General features: G+C 47.0%; 2 protein-coding genes across 8 annotated transcripts in view; one reads left to right on the top strand and one right to left on the bottom strand.

Moving 5' to 3' along the window:
- Nucleotides 1-9,647, top strand: part of MROH2A (maestro heat like repeat family member 2A) — a 44,995-nt gene extending 35,348 nt beyond the window's left edge. For 5 of the 7 annotated variants that reach the window (XM_083588154.1, XM_083588155.1, XM_083588152.1 and 2 more), the window contains 8 exons: nucleotides 3,899-4,013; nucleotides 4,883-5,029; nucleotides 5,531-5,713; nucleotides 5,983-6,138; nucleotides 6,688-6,828; nucleotides 8,027-8,129; nucleotides 8,318-8,383; nucleotides 9,399-9,647. In XM_083588154.1, the coding sequence (XP_083444280.1) occupies nucleotides 3,899-4,013; nucleotides 4,883-5,029; nucleotides 5,531-5,713; nucleotides 5,983-6,138; nucleotides 6,688-6,828; nucleotides 8,027-8,129; nucleotides 8,318-8,383; nucleotides 9,399-9,601 (1,114 nt within the window). In that variant the 3' untranslated portion in view covers nucleotides 9,602-9,647. The remainder of the gene's footprint in view (nucleotides 1-3,898; nucleotides 4,014-4,882; nucleotides 5,030-5,530; nucleotides 5,714-5,982; nucleotides 6,139-6,687; nucleotides 6,829-8,026; nucleotides 8,130-8,317; nucleotides 8,384-9,398) is intronic. The other 2 variants (XM_083588158.1, XM_083588157.1) reach the window with 1 other exon arrangement.
- Nucleotides 9,648-10,527: 880 nt separating this feature from the next.
- FSIP2 (fibrous sheath interacting protein 2) overlaps nucleotides 10,528-18,842 on the bottom strand; it is a 40,488-nt gene continuing 32,173 nt past the window's right edge. Inside the window, exons 19-25 of the mRNA XM_083588146.1 lie at nucleotides 18,199-18,453; nucleotides 15,758-15,949; nucleotides 14,009-14,130; nucleotides 13,267-13,292; nucleotides 12,776-12,831; nucleotides 12,028-12,079; nucleotides 10,528-10,809 (exon numbers count right to left, since the gene is read on the bottom strand). Coding sequence (XP_083444272.1) covers nucleotides 10,598-10,809; nucleotides 12,028-12,079; nucleotides 12,776-12,831; nucleotides 13,267-13,292; nucleotides 14,009-14,130; nucleotides 15,758-15,949; nucleotides 18,199-18,453 — 915 coding nt within the window. The 3' untranslated portion in view covers nucleotides 10,528-10,597. The remainder of the gene's footprint in view (nucleotides 10,810-12,027; nucleotides 12,080-12,775; nucleotides 12,832-13,266; nucleotides 13,293-14,008; nucleotides 14,131-15,757; nucleotides 15,950-18,198; nucleotides 18,454-18,842) is intronic.

The following is an 18,842-nucleotide window of genomic DNA, read 5'->3' on the forward strand; positions in this document are numbered from 1 at the left end:
GACCCCCAGACTTCCCCTCACTCCTCTCCCCGGTTTCCAATATTTATCTCTTATCTTTTCTGTGACTAAATACTTTTATCCAATCTACAGTCTCCTTTTTCAATACTCCTTTATCAATACCCTGGGCATATAACATTCTTGCCGCTGTTGTCGCATACATAAATAAGACCTTTTTCTCCTTCAGAATCTCTTCTCCTATTATACCTAATAGGTTTTTTAACAAAAGTTATTTTAAACATTTTTTTTTAGCTCATTGTACATCATTTCCCAGAAGGCTTTTGCTGACTTACAGGTCCACCACATATGATAAATTGTACCCTTGTTCTCTTTACATTTCCAGCATAAATTAGTCATTTTTAATACATTTTTACAAGTCTTGTAGGAGTTAAGTACCATTGGTACATCATCTTCATATAGTTCTCTTTTAAGGAACAGCAAGCGGTAAATAGTAAATCCACTTTCCATAACTTTTCCCATGAATCAAACTGTATATTATGACCCACATCTTTTGCCCAATGTATCATTACTGATTTTACTTCTTCGTCTTTTGTCTCCCATTCCAGCAACATTTTATATACTTTTGACAGAACCTTTGCATTATTTTCCAACAGATCTTTCTGTAATCTTGATAATTCATTCCTGACCCACATCTTTTGCCCAATGTATCATTACTGATTTTACTTCTTCGTCTTTTGTCTCCCATTCCAGCAACATTTTATATACTTTTGACAGAACCTTTGCATTATTTTCCAACAGATCTTTCTGTAATCTTGATAATTCATTCCTAAATCCCACTCTTTTATCCATTTTAAAAATATCATTTAGTTGATGGTATTGGAGCCATCCAGTAAGTAAATGTCTTATATTCTCATATTTCTTCAATTTCAACTGATTTCCCTTCTCCACCAACAACTCTCTATATGTTATCCATTCTTTTTCCATATTTAATTTTTTCACTGAGAATGCTTCTAGTGGTGATATCCACCACAGGGTCTTATTTTTTAATAGATTTCTATACTTTTCCCATATAGAATATAATGATTTTCTAACAATAAGATTCATGAAACCCTTATGTACCTTCATTTTTCCATACCACAAATATGCATGCCACCCAAATCTGTTATCATAACCTTCCAGATCTAAGATATCTGGGTTCTTTAAACTCATCCATTTTTTAAGCCAACAGATACAGGACGCTTCATAATATAATTTTAAGTCTAGTAGGGCAAATCTACCTCTTTTGTTTGCCTCTGTTAACAATTTATATTTAATCCTATGTTTCTTTCCCTGCCAGACAAACTTAAATATATCTTTTTGCCATTGTTTGAAGTGTCCTGTTCCGTTAACTATCGGTATCAACTTGATTACAATATTTGGGGGGGCAGGTAAGCCCCTCCCCATAAGCAATCACATGACATGTCATTTATGCTGCTGGGCTTCGTTGAAAATGGCTTCTCCATGCAAACCAGGAAGTGACCTCTCCAGACAACAGAACAACTCTTCTTTTCTTATCACTGTGGTTGTGATCTCCCGGGTGACACGGACACCATTAGGCAGTTGAATGTTCATGCATACTCTGTCCATTTCCTGTCTCTTTTTTTTTTTATAATATTTATTGGGGTTTTACAAAAATCAGAGATTTACAGAATGAAAAAACCACAGAGAAAGATAAAAAATGAAAAAAGAAAGCAAAGAAAAATACAAAAATTCATAGAAAAACAAACAAGAAAAAAAATACAAAATACAAAAAACAAATAGTTAGGAAAAAATAAAAAAACAAATCCATTTTTGATATCTTTAAGTTCATATGCTTGTTTCCTTGACCTCCTCACACCTCCCCCTTTTGTATTCCCATTTACATAATCAATTCAGCAAATTCTTACCCTTTTTCATTTATCTTAACTCTATATCATAGCATATTATAACTCAATATTTTCGTCCATTTATCATTTCATTTTTTACATATTCTTGTTAACTTTTGTTGCTAATTACCACTTATTGCCAATCCAAACATAAATTTAACATTCATTAATTTTACAATATTTCTGAAGATATACTTTGAATTTATTCCAGTCTTCCTCCACCGCCTCTTCTCCCAGGTCTCGGATTCTGCCAGTCATTTCCGCCAATTCCATATGGTCCATCATCTTCATCTGCCACTCTTCCAGGGTGGGTAGCTCTTGTGTCTTCCAGTACTTTGCGATGAGTATTCTTGCTGCTGTTGTTGCATACATAAAGAAAGTTCTATCCTTCTTTGGTACCAATTGGCCGACTATGCCCAAGAGAAAGGCCTCTGGCTTCTTCAGGAAGGTATATTTAAATACTTTTTTCATTTCATTATATATCATCTCCCAGAAAGCCTTAATCTTTGGGCACGTCCACCAAAGGTGAAAGAATGTACCTTCAGTTTCTTTACATTTCCAACATTTATTATCAGGCAAATGATATATTTTTGCAAGCTTGACTGGGGTCATGTACCACCTGTATATCATTTTCATAATATTCTCTCTTAAGGCATTACATGCCGTAAATTTCATACCTGTGGTCCACAACTGTTCCCAGTCAGCAAACATAATGTTATGACCGATATCCTGTGCCCATTTAATCATAGCAGATTTAACCGTTTCATCCTGCATATTCCATTTTAGCAGCAAGTTATACATTCTTGAAAGTATCTTAGTTTTGGGATCTAACAGTTCTGTTTCCAGTTTTGATTTTCCCACCTGAAAGCCAATTTTTTTGTCCAAATTATAGGCCTCTCTTATTTGATAATAATGAAGCCAATCTCGCACTTTATCTTTTAATTTCTCAAAACTCTGCAATTTCAATTTGTCTCCTTCTTGTTCCAATATTTCCCAATATTTCGGCCATTTGGCCTCCATATTGAGCTTTTTCTGAGCCTTCGCTTCCATTGGTGACAGCCACCTTGGGGTTTTGTTTTCCAATAAGTCTTTGTATCTTATCCAGACATTGAACAGTGCTTTCCTGACAATATGGTTTTTGAATGCCTTATGTGCTTTAACCTTGTCATACCACAAATATGCATGCCACCCAAAAACATTATTAAAACCTTCTAAATCCAAAATGTCTGTGTTCTCAAGAAGTAGCCAGTCTTTCAACCAGCAGAAAGCTGCTGATTCATAGTACAGTTTGAGGTCTGGCAGGGCAAATCCACCTCTTTCCTTTGCGTCAGTTAATATTTTGAACTTTATTCTGGGCTTCTTGCCCTGCCAGACAAATCTAGAAATGTGTCTCTGCCACTTCTTGAAACAGTCCATCTTGTCCAAAATTTGCAATGATTGAAACAGAAATAACATTTTTGGCAATACATTCATCTTTATAGCTGCAATTCGGCCCAACAAGGAAAGCTTCAAATTTGACCATATTTCTAAATCTTTTTTCACTTCTGTCCAACATTTCTCATAGTTATCTTTAAATAAGTTTAAGTTCTTAGCAGTCATATTAACCCCCAAGTATTTTACTTTCTTGGCTAATGTTAAACCAGTCTCCTTCTGAAACCTCTCTTTCTCAATCGGTGTTAAGTTTTTCTCAATAACTTTAGTTTTTGACTTATTCAATTTAAAACCTGCCACGTGACCAAATTCTTGAATCAGTTCTAATACTCTTTTCGTACTAGATTCTGGCTCCTGTAACGTCAAAACTAAGTCATCTGCAAAAGCCTTCCATTTGTATTGTTTAGCTCCGACCTGAATACCTTTGATCAAACGGTCCCTTCTAATCATATTTAACAAAACCTCCAGGACCTATTTCCTGTCTCCCCTACAGTGTTCCACGCAGCCCCGGGAGCTGGCAACCCACGTTACGCCACTGGGCCATTGTCCTGATCCAGCAGGCTCTTCTATGTTCTCATCGTTCCTTTTCTCCCCCTGCCCCTCAGGTCCATGGCATGGTCACAGAACCCACTCATCGATGACCTCCTGCGTCACCTCCTGCCCCATCTCAGTTCCTCCAGAACAGCCTACAGAGACCTCAGCCTGGTCTTCTGCATGGAGGTATTGTATTTACTGCTATTGTATAAGCATTTCCCTAAGGACTTTCCATGTTTCTTTCTTATTTTTTATATAAATTTGTATTAGTTTTTTAACATATCATTTTCAACAATAATTAAACATACTTTTACATCTTATACAGGTTTTTTTACTTCCATCAATCACATCTGAAAATTTTCCAATCTATTCACTTAATTACATTTCTTACTTTCACTATTACATTTAAATCTCATAACTAATACAGTGGTACCTCGGGTTACATACGCTTCAGGTTACATACGCTTCAGGTTACAGACTCCGCTAACCCAGAAATAGTACCTCGGGTTAAGAACTTTGCTTCAGGATGAGAACAGAAATCGTGTAGCAGCAGCACAGCGGCAGCAGGAGGCCCCATTAGCTAAAGTGGTGCTTCAGGTTAAGAACAGTTTCAGGTTAAGAACGGACCTCCAGAACAAATTAAGTACTTAACCCGAGGTACCACTGTATCTCTATTCTTTCTCTATTTTGCAATATTTCATATGTTTCTCCTTACAAAACTTCTTGTCGCCCTACTAGCATAATTTGTTCATTACAGTTGCTCTTTAAATAGTTTGTATATTTCTTCCAATCTTCTGTGAATCTCTGGTCCCGCAGGTTTCGAATCCTTCCTGTCATTTTATCTAATTCTGCGTAGTCCATTAATTTCATCTGCCATTCTTCTTTCATCGGAATTTCTTCTTGCTTCCATTTCTGGGCTAACAATACTCCTGCCGCTGTTGTTGCATATAAAAACAATTTAACATCTTGTCTATTAGGACTTTCCACGTTTTCATGTTGTGGGTGTTGGGAAGTTTAGTGCAGGAGTTTACTGATGGTTCCTTTGCTTGGCTCAGATCCCAGGCCACTCTTTGCTTCACACGCCAGAGATGCTCACCCTCCTTCTGCAAGAGATGCTGGCCAGGTCCCAGGATGGCAGCACCACCCTGCGAGCCCTGGCGCTCCGAGGCCTGGGGAACGTGGCAACAGAAGCGCCCCATGAGGTAGTTCAAGGGATTCCAAATGGGACCTCAGCAGGTGATGAAGGGCAGGGCTGTGTGTGTGTGTGTGTGTGAGAGAGAGAGAGAGAGAGAGAGAGAGAGAGAGAGAGAGAGAGATCCAAAACTTTAGCTGTGCAGCAGTTCAAAGCTGCTTATCATAGCTCAGGAAGCAACTGATGTCTTGCAAGGAACTCTAGATTTTTTAGGGTGGGTGGGAAATGTCCTAGTTCAACACTCTAACCGTTACACCACACTGCTGTAGGTGTGACCAGTGTGAATGAATTAAAGAGGAGGCAATGGAGAGGGGGAAAGGAAAAGAAGTGAGAAGTGCAGCTAGGTGGGGTGGGAGCTCTGCATATTGTCCTGAAACTCCTTGGCAAACGGTTTGCTGTCAGCCACTAGAACAGGCCCCTCCAGCCAATCCTGGGTGGTTTCCTGGGTGGGGGAGACTCTGTAGGCGTAGGGGCATCCCAGCCACTGAGGGCTGTGGGCTTTTCTCCATAGGTGAAGAAGCACCAGGAGTCTTTGCTGGCGACTCTGCTCCAAGCTGCGGGCAACGGCGCCAGCCCTGAAGTGGCCTGTGAGAGCCTGTGTGCCCTGGGCAAGCTGTGGGGATGTATCGGGAGACGGCACAGAGTTCGTGCTCTCCAGGCCGTAGCTGGCCTGGCCCGTGGGCACCTCTGGCATGTGAGTTGGCCCTTTCTTCCTGATCAAAGTCAAAGCAAAGGCTCTCCTAGCCCAGAATCCTGTTTCTGACCTTCTGGAAACCCAGGGAGGGTCCATTTTCCTTGCCGAGTGCTTCCCAGCGACTGGTAATTCTGAGACTGTCCCTGGAAAATTGGGGCACTTGGAGAGTATGGGTGCTTCCCTGTGTCCCGCTCGGTCCTAGCAAGTAGTGACCTTTCCCCCTTTCATAAGATCTTCTCATACCCCACTCCCATCCCTTCCTGCTGTAGATGGATGATTCCCTCCGTGAAGCAGCCTTTGAGCTCTTGGGCCAGCTGGCCAGGGCAACTCAGCCGGAGGAGGCCAAGTCCTTTGCCAAAGAGGTGGGGAGGTCTTTGACTGCCCTCCTGCTGCACTTCAGGGAACCCAGCCCCACTGTGGCCAAGGTACGGCATCATACCCACACCCCTCTCCTTGAGCCTCCTGCTCCCAGACACTCTACCTGTGTACCATGAAACCAGTCAGCTGTCAAGAGACCAGGGGTCAACATAACAGCATCAGTAGATCCCTGCTGCGTCAGACCAATGCCCCATCTAGTTCAGCATCCTGTTCTCACAGTGGCTGACCAGATGCAAGCAATTCTCCCCTTCTGTTGTTTCCAGAAACTGGTATTCAGAAGCATCGCTGCCTCTGAGAAATGACAGAGTAGCTGCTATTGTTGTTTATGATGTTTTAAATTACATTACATTACTAAACATTAGGGAGAACTTCCAGACGTTTAAGAGCCGTTCGGCAGTGGTTATTTAGCTGCGGTTCCTGCATTGCGGGATGTTGGGCTAGATGGCCTTTGGGGGTCCCTTCTAACTTTACAGTTCTATGAAATTGTAATTCTGCACCCAATCAGCTAGAATTACCAAGTCCTCCCCACCCCTCCTTCCCCAGTCTATGCCAGGTGGGGCCAGACAGAGTGTGACCCTCCCCGTCTCTTCCACCAGGCCTGCTCCATTGCCTTCACGTCATGTGCCCCCTTCGTGGGCCTGCAAGACCTCACAGGGGACATGGAGGCTGGGCAGCTGCTGGCGGATGTCTCTGGTGCACGTCACATCCACTTGATGGGCAAAGTGTGCCGACAGCTGGTGAGTGAGCCTATAAGCTGGGACCAGGCACCACCTCTTGCCACCATTGCTAGGAAACCTTCTTTCAGCTGCCTCCTGGCAACCAGGAATGCCTTTCTCTCTGGGGCCTTCCTCTCATGCTGGTCTTCCTCTCCTGCTCTTCTCTCTGTTCACCCTAAACCATGAGAACCAGAAACTTAGAGCACCTTTGGGATGCTGTCCCCAGGGAGACCCAACTGGGCATCCTTGACCCTAATATTTAGGTGCCAGGTGAAAACATTTTTTCATTTATTTAATCTTGTTGCCTTCCTACAAGCGTTAGAGCAGGCACCCCCAAACTCGGCCCTTTAGATGTTTTGGGACTACAATTCCCATCATCCCTGACCACTGGTCCTGTTAGCTAGGGATGATGGGAGTTGTAGTCCCAAAACATCTGGAGGGCCGAGTTTGGGGGTGCCTGTGTTAGAGCAAAGGCAGAGTGAAACTAGAACCCTTTCCAGAGAGAGAGAGAGAGAGAGAGAGAGAGAGAGAGAGAGAGAGAGAGAGAGAGAAAGAAAGAAAGAAAGAAAGAAAGAAAGAAAGAAAGAAAGAGATAGGGAAGTCAAACTGTTTTAACTGGAAGGAAAGTGCCACTAGCCCCGGTTCTTTTCTACCTTAGGTGCCTCCAAACTTGCTGCTTCTTTTGCTCCAAGAGAATTAAGGGAGCATCTAGGCCATCTCTGTTTTGGGGTAGGATTCAGTCACATCCCAGCAAATTAATGCTTCCGCCATCACAGCCAATTTGCAGCCCTGTCACACTTCTACAACAGTTCAGACTTTTTTGTGATAAGGAGAGTTATGGGGAAATGCACCTGCAGAAGTCTAACCTTCCAAGAAACAAATGGGGGCAGATATTCCTGATTGCTGCATTGCAAGGGTCTGTTAGCCGTGATTCCTTCACTGCAGGGGGTTGGACCCTTAACCCTTGGGGTCCCTGCCAATTCTACAATTCTATGATTCCATGACCTTGGAAAGTGGCGGACTTTCCTTCATTGGAGGTTTCCAAACAAGAGTTTGGATGGCCCATCTGCTAAGGATTCTTTAGCTTTGATTCCTGCATTGCAGGGGGTTGGACTAGATGGCCCTTAGGATACCTTCCAACTCTACAGTTCTGTTATTCTTTGACAATGGACCTGCTGGGCGGTGACCTGATGTGGCCTCCCCCCCCGATTTCTCCTAGGCTAAGACGAATCCAGCGCTCTTGGGGGCCATCCTGGCTGATGTGCCCCAGTACCTGTGCTGTACCTGGGAAGGAGTTCAGATCGCAGCCTGCAAGCTGGCCGGTGTGTGTCTGCACGTGAGGAAGGAGGAGACCAATGGCCCCCTCTCTCTTTGGAGGAGAGGCTAGAGGCAGTGGGGGCGGGGTGGGTTATCCTTCCCTCACCCTTAGCACCAGGGATGAGAGGAGGAGGTCCATGAGTGGCAACCCTGCCCCGGATTGAGACCCAGACATCCCCTTTATTCCTGCAAGGAATCCTTGTGAAGACAGCGGACGCTCAGCGCCTCCGACAGCTGGATCTGGACCGGCTCCTGGTGGGTGAGTGTTGCCACCGGATGTATCCTATGGGTGGGAATGGCAAATTGAAGCCTATCTCTTGATGCAACTCTGGAACATCCAGCCTTCAACATACGGAGTGAAAAATGACTGGGAGAGTTTGGGGAGCTGAGGCTGTGATACGCGAGGAACCTAGCATCCTTTTGCAAAGTGCCTCAGGGGTGAGGTCTTGGCTCTAAGGGGACCCCTGTTTTCTAGCAACAATTGCCAGCACCAAAGCTAGGAGAAGTGGAGATTTTCTCTCACTTTTTTTGCAAGCTGCAGAGTATGGAAGGAGAGAAAGCCAATGATGGATGCTAGCCACAATGGCGGCATAACCGTGATGTCGTCTCTGGAGGGGACCAGCTCCTGGGAATCACAAGAGGGCTTGTGGGCTTCCCTTTGGGGCATCTGGCTGGCTGCCCAGACTCTTTGGCTTGATCCAGCAGTCAGGTTCTCCTTATATTCTCATGGAACCTCTATATCAAGAGACACCCTATCTAGGTTCCTTGGTTCTTAGGGACATTTGGCCCCTGTGAGAAGAGGATGCTGGTCTAGATGGGCCCTTCGCCTCATTCAGCAGGATCTTCTTGTGTTCCTATGGAACTCCCTCCCACTGGAGCCAGGGATGGCCACCATCTTGAACAGCTTGAAAAGGGGCTAGACAGATTCATGGAGGAAGAGAGGGCTATCAAGCTATGCTCTGCCTCCACAGTCAGAAGCAGCAGTGCTTCCAAATGTTGGTTCCTGGAAACCACAGGAGGGGAGTGTGCTGCTCTTGTCCAAGGGTCCTGAGTGCAGGTTTCGCACAGGCTGCTGTGAAGACAAGATCCTGTGACACCATTGGAGGTCCTTCAGGCCTTAAATGGAACAGAGCGGGGCAGTGGCATTAGTGAAACTGGACTGTGAATGAGGTGTCTGTCAGGGGGTCAAAAGCAGGCCCTGAAGATCCCCTCCCCACCCCAGGAGGGAGACTGTGGCCCTACCCCACTGCCCTGCCTCTTCTGTCTCCCCACAGCCCTCCGCCCTCTCTGCCGTGACCCCAACGCTGCTGTTGAGATTGCTGCCTCAGAAGCCCTCCATGCCACCCAGCAGAAATGCCAGCAGAGCCAGGCTAGCTCAGCCCGGAGCCGCAGAAGGAGGCCTCTGCTGCCCAGCTGGTTGTTTGGCCGGCAACGTAAAGGTCCCAGGCCTGAGAGCCGGGGGGCTGGGCCTACCTGAGGGGGAAGCCTTGGAAAGCAGAAATATATATCTATCTCCCCTTTTACGACTGGTGTCTCCTTCAGGCTGAGGGTAAAGTGGCAACTTCTTGCTGGCTTAATCCTCCTATCTAGAGACTTAGCACAGCAGAGAGCGTTATGGGGGCCCCATGGGGAACACTGAAGTGGGAATCCCACAAGGAGGTCTCAGCTCAGGAAGAGAACAGAACATGCCAAAAGGAGGGCTACCCTTCCACCAGAACCTCCTATCCCTGTTGACTTCAGCTTCACTGGCCCCAATTTGCCACAAGCACAGAATTGGGGAGCTCAGGAAGGTGCACCCTCTGGGATTCCAAGGACAAGCTGGGGAATGGGGTGAATGGCCCAGGAAAACCTGGATTGGGGCCAGGAATCAGAGGGCTGCCAGCTGTTCAGATCCACCTTTGTCTCCTACTTTCCCTGTGAGATTTCTCCCCCCCCCCCTTGTTCAGCATTTTCTCTGGCACACACCCCACTTTGGCCTGGCTGGCCCCAAACAGATGGATAAGTGTCGGCCTTGTCCACAGAATTCATAGAATCCTAGATCCATAGGGTTGGAAGGGGTCTGGGGGGGTCATCTAATCCAGCCCCCTTCAATGTAGGAATTGCAGCTTGCCTGGCACCTGCTAGTGGCTTGTCGTCCTATTTTTATTATTCTCCTCCTCCATGTGGGACAACTTTCCTTCCCAGAGGTTGTGCCTGCTTCAAAACAGGCGAGGAAGCTCTGGCTGTGGGTCAGATGCAACAGATAGGGGTTCCCCTATCTGCAGCCCACCAACTTCTCCCCTGGCCCCCATTTTCTCTGCATGTAGGACAGAAGCCAGACGAGCTCCCCCTCCCTTCAAGAAGGGGTCAGGCGGCTCCATTTCTCTGCTATGCCCCCTGCAAGTAAAGTCAGGGGCTACTCCGTTTCTGAAGAAAATATTTATTCTCTCAGCTGTATAAAGGTGGAGGAGTAGGAGTAGGAGGAGTTTGGTCATCAGGCCTGGTCGCCAGGGACTTTCTCTTGGGATGTACTGGGTTCGGTCATGGCCTGGTCGCTGGGGACTTTCTCTTGGGACGTACTGGGGTGGGTCAGGCTGCTGGCGGACGTTCGGGAGAAAACTCTGGACAAGGCATTGGAGACTTTCTCGAAGACGGAGGGCTTCTGCTGGAGTGGCGGTTGCTGCTCAGTGGCAGTTCCCTCTTGATCTGAAAAGCCAAAACAGAGGTTGGTCATGGAGTCATGGAGTCAACCTGCCGCTCACAGCCCCTGTGAGTGCATCAAGTGGGAGCAAGGGTGTATTCCAACTCCCATAATCCCCACCTGTCAGTCACACTGGCCCCATGAGCTAATGGGATTCGGAGTCCAGCAATATCCCGTTAGATGGAGAGCAACGCAGGCAACAAATTCCGGGCAGCCGAGACCCTCAATTGTCTTCCATCAGACAAGCATTTGGCTGCTTGAGTGTCTGGGTTTCGTTTCATTTTTACACCGCCAAAATTTACGTAAATTTTGACCTATTCTTGTTTCCTCCGCCCCCTCAGTTGTTCAGGTTTTTAATGTTTGTTTTTTAAATCTAAAATGATGTAAGCTGTCTTGGATTGATTAAAATAGGAAGGCACGGGGTGTGTCTATCAATGTTTTAAATAAACTTAATCTCCTATATATTTTGGAAACTTGTTTGCTTATCTGCTATGCATTTGCACACCTTTTAAGACAGTGGTTCCCAAACTCTTTTGGCCACCACCCCCTGCATAAACACATCCCTGATTCCCCCTACCCTATACAAAGCATTATTCAGAATAGTGGTTTGCATGACGCACTAGGGAAGCTAATAACAAAATAATTCAAAACAGTAACAATTAATCGCACCTTTATTCTAAATCCAAAAATGGGTTTAGTTTTATTAATTCAACAAAAAACTGATGAATTTGATGTAGTGATACCAGCTTCTCAAAGACTAATAATCATTTGCGCCACCTGCCACCCCCTTGCCTTTTAGGGCCCCCCAGAGGATGGTACACACACCCCCAGATGGTGATATTGCCCACTTTGGAAACTACTTTGGTTTCTGAGATTAAGGAGCCATTTGTGGGGGGGGGGGCGGGTCTTGGTTGCCATTTTGACTCAAGATGGTGGATGGAACCTTCAAAAAAACACAGCAATTTAAACCACCGGTTTCAAAACTCCACTGATTTTGGGGTTGTTGTTTTCAAATTCCTGAGCAAGGCTAGGTATGTGGGTGGGACTACTGAACATAAACCCACTTTGTGGTTCCCTGATGTGGACATGTCCATGTCATGCTGGAAGCCTCCCTGTTCCACATCCATAAGGAGGGAGGTGGCCTGGCGTGGCCTGCCCCCCAACCACTGTCCAAGGGACAAAAGTGACGTCCACACCCCGAAACTGGCAGCAAGAAAACTTACGTGCTTCGTACTCTATGACATACTCTGGAACGTCCTGGTAAACAGACATGATCTGTGAAAGGAGGAAGAGGTCAGGAGGGAATAGGAGAGAGGGGCACATAAAATGTCCTTGTCCTAAGTCAGGATAATCAAGTCCATTGCAGGATGAGAGAAAGAGAGCTTATCCACACTTACCTTTTGCTCTGCTCTTTCCAGGCACAGCTCCACACTTTAATGCTCTGTGTCTAAGCATGGTTTTTTGTTTCTTGCCTTGGAGTTTTCACTGCAAAAACCCACTCTTTAGCACTCAATCAGGGCAAACATCAATTCAGATTTTAAGCAGGTTGCCGTTTACTCCTATTGAGCTTTAAAGAGCAAGTTTTCACAGGGGAAAGCTCCAGAGCAGCGTTTCCCAAACTTGGGTCTCCCAAGTTTTTGCACTACAACTCCCATTATCCCTAGCTAGCAGGACCAATGGTCAGGAATGGTGGGAATCGTAGTCCAAAAACAGCTGGAAACCCAAGTTTGGGAAACACTGCTTCAGAGCAGGGGGGTGAAGCACTCTGACACAGAGCTTCTAAGTTCAGACCGTACCTGAAAAGAGTGTGGATAAGCCCAGAGAGACCCTTTTCCTGCTCAGTCCTAAGTTCTTAAGGGCTTTATATATGTGTCCCTGTAGCAAATTGTCAACCAGTACAGATCTCTGAGCCTGAGTGATCTCTGTGGACAGGGTCTCATTCCTCTCCACAAACATGCTATGGCAATTTACCTCGAAGGGTCCTGAGACTGCTTCGGTGTCCCGGGAGAGGTGCATCTCGACTGCAGCTGGAAGAAAACGGGTGAGAAATGGCTGTGTTATAATGCAAGCCAAGGGTGTAGGTGTGCTGCAAGCGACCTCAACAGGTTGAGGTCGCTCTGGCCCCATAGACAGGCGCTCCCTGCCAGCCCATGTCCTCCCCCCATGAAAACTGCACCCACAACTCACTGGGTCCTGATTCCCTTTGGGGGCATCCTTCTCGCAGTCGTGTGCCTGGAGGAGGCCTGTGGGCCAGGTCTAGAGGCCTGAGACCCCCTTTGGCACCCCAGCCCCCATGTGGGGCTCTGCACAGGGCAGCTTCTAAGGAGCAGCCATTCTAGAACCATAGAATGGTAATGTTGGAAGGGAGCCCAAGGATCATCTAGTCCAACTCCCTGCAATGCAGGATTTAAACACAGAAGTGCAATTGTATCAAACCCCAAAGCGACAGAATGAATAGTCACCTTTATCCAGAATCTTCTCTCTATCACTGAAACAGATACAGAAAGGGCTTGGTTAAAATGCTGCGCTTGTAATGTGTCCTCTCCCCATTTGCACAGTGGCCTGGAGTTTGCCCCTCTGCCAAAGCCTGTTTGGATCGTGGCCTCAATAGGTGCAAAGCCCAAGCATGAGGCAGGCATCCGGGTGGTGGTTCCTGCAAGCGGGATCTTACCACGGCACACATAGAAACCACTGGGCAAGTGGGTGGCCTGTGCCTCCCAACTGGAGAGACCTTCACCATTTGCTTGTATGGATTTTGGACTGGATGCGGGGGCTGGATTGAATCGTAGAGTTGGAAGGGACCCCCGAGGGTCATCCAGTCCAGCCCCCTTAAGTACAGGAATCTCAACACGTGGTGCCCCATCCAATTTGAAACCATCCCGGACCCTGCTTAGCTTTGCAAATGCTCTAGTGGTTTTGTTGCTGTGCCACTCTAAAAGACCAGCTTGCCAAGTGGTTACAAAGCCACCGCTTCGTCAAGGGAGGCCTGCTTCCACACTCTGCTGCCGACAGCAGTCTCCCCACCTTCAATTCCCAGCAGCTGGCATTGAGAGCTTCACTGCCCCCAACAGTGCAAGTGAAAAAAACCAACCAACCCTGAAGTTCAATGGGGAACCATTGCCTGTGTGTGAAGAAACACATGCAAGTCCTGAAAAGTGCCCCCGTCTCCAAAGCCCAGCCCACCAACAAATGTTGCCCTCGAACCTGTCGGAGGTCGATGAAGGCCCCACGCTGGTTGTGCGGGGGGTGCTGCTGGAAAAGGTGACAGGGCTGCTCTCCTCTGTTTCGGTGATGGGCGGGCTCGGCATATTGGTGGTTTGGGCATCCTGCAGAAAGGAAAAGGTAAGGACTTCATTTTAAGCTCTCAAAGTCAACACATAATTCAGAAAAGTGGGGGGTGAGGCATGCATGGAGGACAAATCCCCTTCCTCATTTTATGCATCTTGTTTTGCAGTTGGTTTGTTTTTTAGGTATAAGCCACTCCCTCAAAAGCCATGTGCCCAGTAATCATTTTCACTGCTATTTTTATTATGAAAACCTATTATTTATTTTGGAAAGTTGTCTTTCTGTTCACATTTGGACAGCTCTTAAGTGATCGTAACCAAATTTTGCACTATGGTTCCTGAGATCAATCGGACACCATTTGAGGATGACAGACGTTTTAAATGATGCTGTCTTTTAGCCACTGGTTTCAGAACAGCACTGATTTTTGGGATTTCTTGGAATTATTGGGAAATAGCAGGTATGAGGCTGCTAGTATTGAAATCAAGATTGGACCCAGACATTCTACAGGTCTTAGAATAATAGAATTGCAGTTCATCACAAAGGTCATCTATCCCAACTCCGGGAGTCGAACCCACAACCCTGAGATTACGTGGCTCATGCTCTACAGACTGAGCTATCCCAGCATCGTCCACTCCCTATGTTTCAATTTGCATTTGGAGCAGTGGACAAGAAGTGTAGGGCAGGATACCATCTCTAAATTTTGTTGCTCCGACAATTCATAAATAAAATCCACCTTTCAGTATATTCATTTTTATGAATCTCTCTTCCGGGATATTCTTGCACGATAGGTGAATTTAAATAGCAAGGCTGCTGTTTAAAAATACAGTGGTACCTCGGGTTACATACGCTTCAGGTTACATATGCTTCAGGTTACAGACTCCGCTAACCCAGAAATAGTGCTTCAGGTTAAGAACTTTGCTTCAGGATAAGAACAGAAATCGTACCACTGTAACAGAATGGAAATACGATAAAGCTTTCGCCAAGCAGCCACACCCAAGACCTTCCAGCTCTGCAAACAGCTGAATGGACAAATAGCCCATCTCCAGAACTGAGCAACTTTTCCCAGGTGAAACCACCTGAGTTTTCAAGTCCTGAAGGGTCAGACCTCTAACTAAACCTCTAATTACACCCATTATTAAATACAGTGGTACCTCGGGTTAAGAACTTAATTTGTTCCGGAGGTCCGTTCTTAACCTGAAACTGTTCTCAACCTGAGACACCACTTTAGCTAATGGGGCCTTCCCCCTGCCGGCGCACCACTGCTGCACGATTTCTGTTCACATCCTGAAGCAAAGTTCTTAACCCGAGGTACTATTTCTGGGTTAGCGGAGTCTGTAACCTGAAGTGTATGTAACATGAAGCGTCTGTAACCCGAGGTACCACTATATTATCTCACATTAATGAAAAGATTTCCCAGTTCCTGTATTCCAAATGGATGCCTACGGTACAACGGATCTTTCTTTTTAAAATGTCCGCCGTGTTTCACTTTAACGGCTTATCTGACCTGATTTCTCTATCGCCCTCCTGCTGGGGGGCTTGGGGTGGGCCACAAACTGGGTAATGAAGGGATAAAGGGGTCCCCCCTCTTTCCTAGGGGACCCTCCTGCTCCCGGGGAACACACCCGTCTCTCTCTAGAGGTGAGGGGCCATATTCCCTCATGGACTCACCATCTGCACCTGGCTGGTCGTGGACTGGGCCGTGACCTCAATCTGTGGGATAGGGGGGCCCTCCTTCTTCTCTTTGGCCTCACCGCTGCTGCTGGACAGGGTCAAAGGGGGGCAGCATTTGCTCAGGGACAAACTCTTCTTCCGGCTCGCACTGCTGGGGGTCTTCGTCAGGAGAGGATCGCTTGGGATGCGCTAGTTGAGGGCGAGAGGGGAGGAGGGGAACCTCAGAACAGTTGGAAGTTTGGTTGCATCGCAGCTTGCTGATAGGGCTAGACAGGATTGCCATACAGTTTGTACTACCTTGGATTCCGAACGCCTTGCGAGTCAAACGTTTTGGCTCCCGAACGCTGCAAACCCGGAAGCGATTGTTCGGGTTTGCAAACGTTCTCTGGAACCCAAACGTCTGACAGGGCTTCCAGTTGGCTGTAGGAGCTTTCGAACTTTGGTTTCCGAACGTTTTGGAAGCCGAACGGACTTCTGGAATGGATTCCGTTCAGCTTCCAAGGTATGACTGTATTTCAAAAAGTGAATTGGGGGTGGGAGTGAAGTTGCTGAGCTAAACAAAATCTAGACTTCCAACATGGGTTTCAGCGATTTCCTCCCAGACACTGCCGTATTCCGGCTATATCCATGAAAATCCAGACGTATGGCAGCCCTAGGCTAGACCATATGAGGTTAGAACACATCACAGCAAGGGACCCCCAGAGTCCCTTTGACCTCTCTGCCAACTTCACTATCTCCTTAAAGCTTAGACTCTTAGGTTGCATCCTGAGGGGAGAGAGACTGTGCTGACCATCAGGCAATAATAATAATAATTTATATTTATAACCCGCCCTCCCCAGCCAGAGCCAGGCTCAGGGCGGCTAACACCAGTAAAATCACAATAAAAACATAATGGGAGGGGGGGAGAACCAATTTAAAATACAGGTTAAAATGCAATTTAAAATGGCTTTTCCCACCTGACTTGCCCCACCCTCCAGCCCTTGGAGCCTTCAAACCTCTTTCCAGAGGGAATTGCTGCCACAGTCATTATGTGTGTGTGTCTTCTGATGAACTGAGTGGAATCCAACTATGAGTCCTGAGAGTCGGGAGAGCGTTTTTGTGGATTCAACAGTGCTTAAGTTGTTATTTTTTTGGTTGTTTGTTAATGTTGCACACCCTTCAACGTTTCTCCAATGAAAATAAGGATATCCTATTCCGTTGTTTTATTTATACCCCGCCCATCCAACTGGGTGTTCCAACCACCCTGGGTGACTTCCAACATATATAAAAACATAATAAAACATGAAACATTTTAAAAAAAACTTCCCTATACAAGGCTGCCTTCAGATGTCATCTAAAGATCGTATAGTTACTTATATCCTTGGCTTCGGGGTGGGGGCGTCACAAATCTCCATACCCTCCAACATTTCCTGTTTTCCTGCTGTGATATCTGTTTTCTGCTAATTTCTTGCCTGGGCAGCACACTGTTTAATGGCTATGCAGAGAGAATGCCCCCCCCCCCCCGCTGCATCTAACCCTGCTCTTCAGCCTTGGTGATGACCAGTGATGACCACCAACTTGGACGGCTTTAAAAAAGATTGAACAAATTTGTGGAGGAGAGGGCTATCAACGGCCACTAGACATGTGTGCTATACTCTCCCTCCGTGGCTGGAGGCAGCAATGCTTCTAAGTATTGGTTGCTGGAAGCCACAGGAGGGGAGAAGTGCTCTTGTGTTTGAATCCTGCTTGTGGGTTTCCCCACAGGTATCTGGTCGGCCACTGTGACAACAGGATGTGGGATTAGATGAGTCCCCTTTGGCCTGATCCAGTAGTCTCTTCTTGCGTCCTTATGTCCTTGGTCCTACTAGTGTCCCTCCCATTTCCCCCAGACTTCCAAGGATCCTGACCTGAGTCCAGACCAGAGCCGTCTTTTCCATAGGGCTTAGTGATGTGTTGCGCCATGGCGCCAGCCTCTCAGGGGCGCCCCAGCAAGTGGGGGAGCTGTGCAGCTTTGCCGGAGGCCTCCCCTTTCCCTGCAAGCCTGCCAGCTGCACCCCGCCAACCATAAGGCTGGCGGACGTGCAGCTTCCCTCCCAAGCCTCTGCAGGGATTGCTCTCCTCCCACAGAGGCTTGGGAGGGAAGCTGCGCTCTCCTCCCACAGAGGCTTGGGAGGGGCGCAACTTTACTCCCAAGCCTCTGTGAGGATCGCTCTCCTGCAGTGGCATGGGGGAGAGTTGCGCCCCCCCATGGTTAGCAGTGCACAGCTATAGCCACCCCAAAACTATCCGTGGTAATTTGGGGGTGCTGGGTGGATATTTGCACCCCGGCGCCACATCTGCTAAAGTCAGCCCTGGTCCAGACCTTCCCTGAGCCCCTGTGGATCAAGAGGCGACTCTCCCTCAGCTAGGAGGACACAGATGTGGGCTGCATTTCTTCCTTCCCTGAGCCATTTGCTTACCGTGGAATGTGAGCTTTCACGCCGCTTGGGCGCAGGCGGGACCTCAAAGTAAAAGGATCTGTGCTCCTTCAAGACTTGCTCCTCCCCATCGCTCTCCATATCACTGAGGTGAGGGGCCCTGCCAGGTTGGTTGTCCTCGATGTCGTGAGCCACGAGGCGGAGTATCAGGTCCTGCTTGCTTTCCACGTCCTTCAGGAGCTCGACCTTTGTGATGTCTGGCCTCATCAGGCTTTGGAAGGAGTTTCTGCAGACCGCCTGGAAGTGCAAGAACAGGATGGGGGGGAGAGGACAGTACCTTTTACCTGCGAGGAGAGGCACACCCAGGAGAGCCTCAGATCACGACTTAACAATGAACAATTGACAAGCTTTGGAACGCAACCCAAGTTACAAAAACCCGCACATGATATTGAAAGTGTTTTCCTATCAACAGTCTATACTAGCAACGCCATCATACAAATCTATGGTGTGACCACATTTGGGATACAAAGTTCTGGGACTTCCAGGGAGGATCATGGTGGACTGACTGTCTTCTGTTGGCAGCTTGCTGACAGAGATAATTATGTAGTGATTGATGGTAGCCAAGGCATAAATCTTGGCTACTGAAATTCACTCTAAAATATGAGAGTGAATGGGGGCTTAATGTG

The sequence above is a fragment of the Podarcis filfolensis genome (genome assembly GCF_964270895.1).
Source record: "Podarcis filfolensis genome assembly, chromosome: 15".
Classification (NCBI taxonomy): Eukaryota; Metazoa; Chordata; class Lepidosauria; order Squamata; family Lacertidae; genus Podarcis; species Podarcis filfolensis.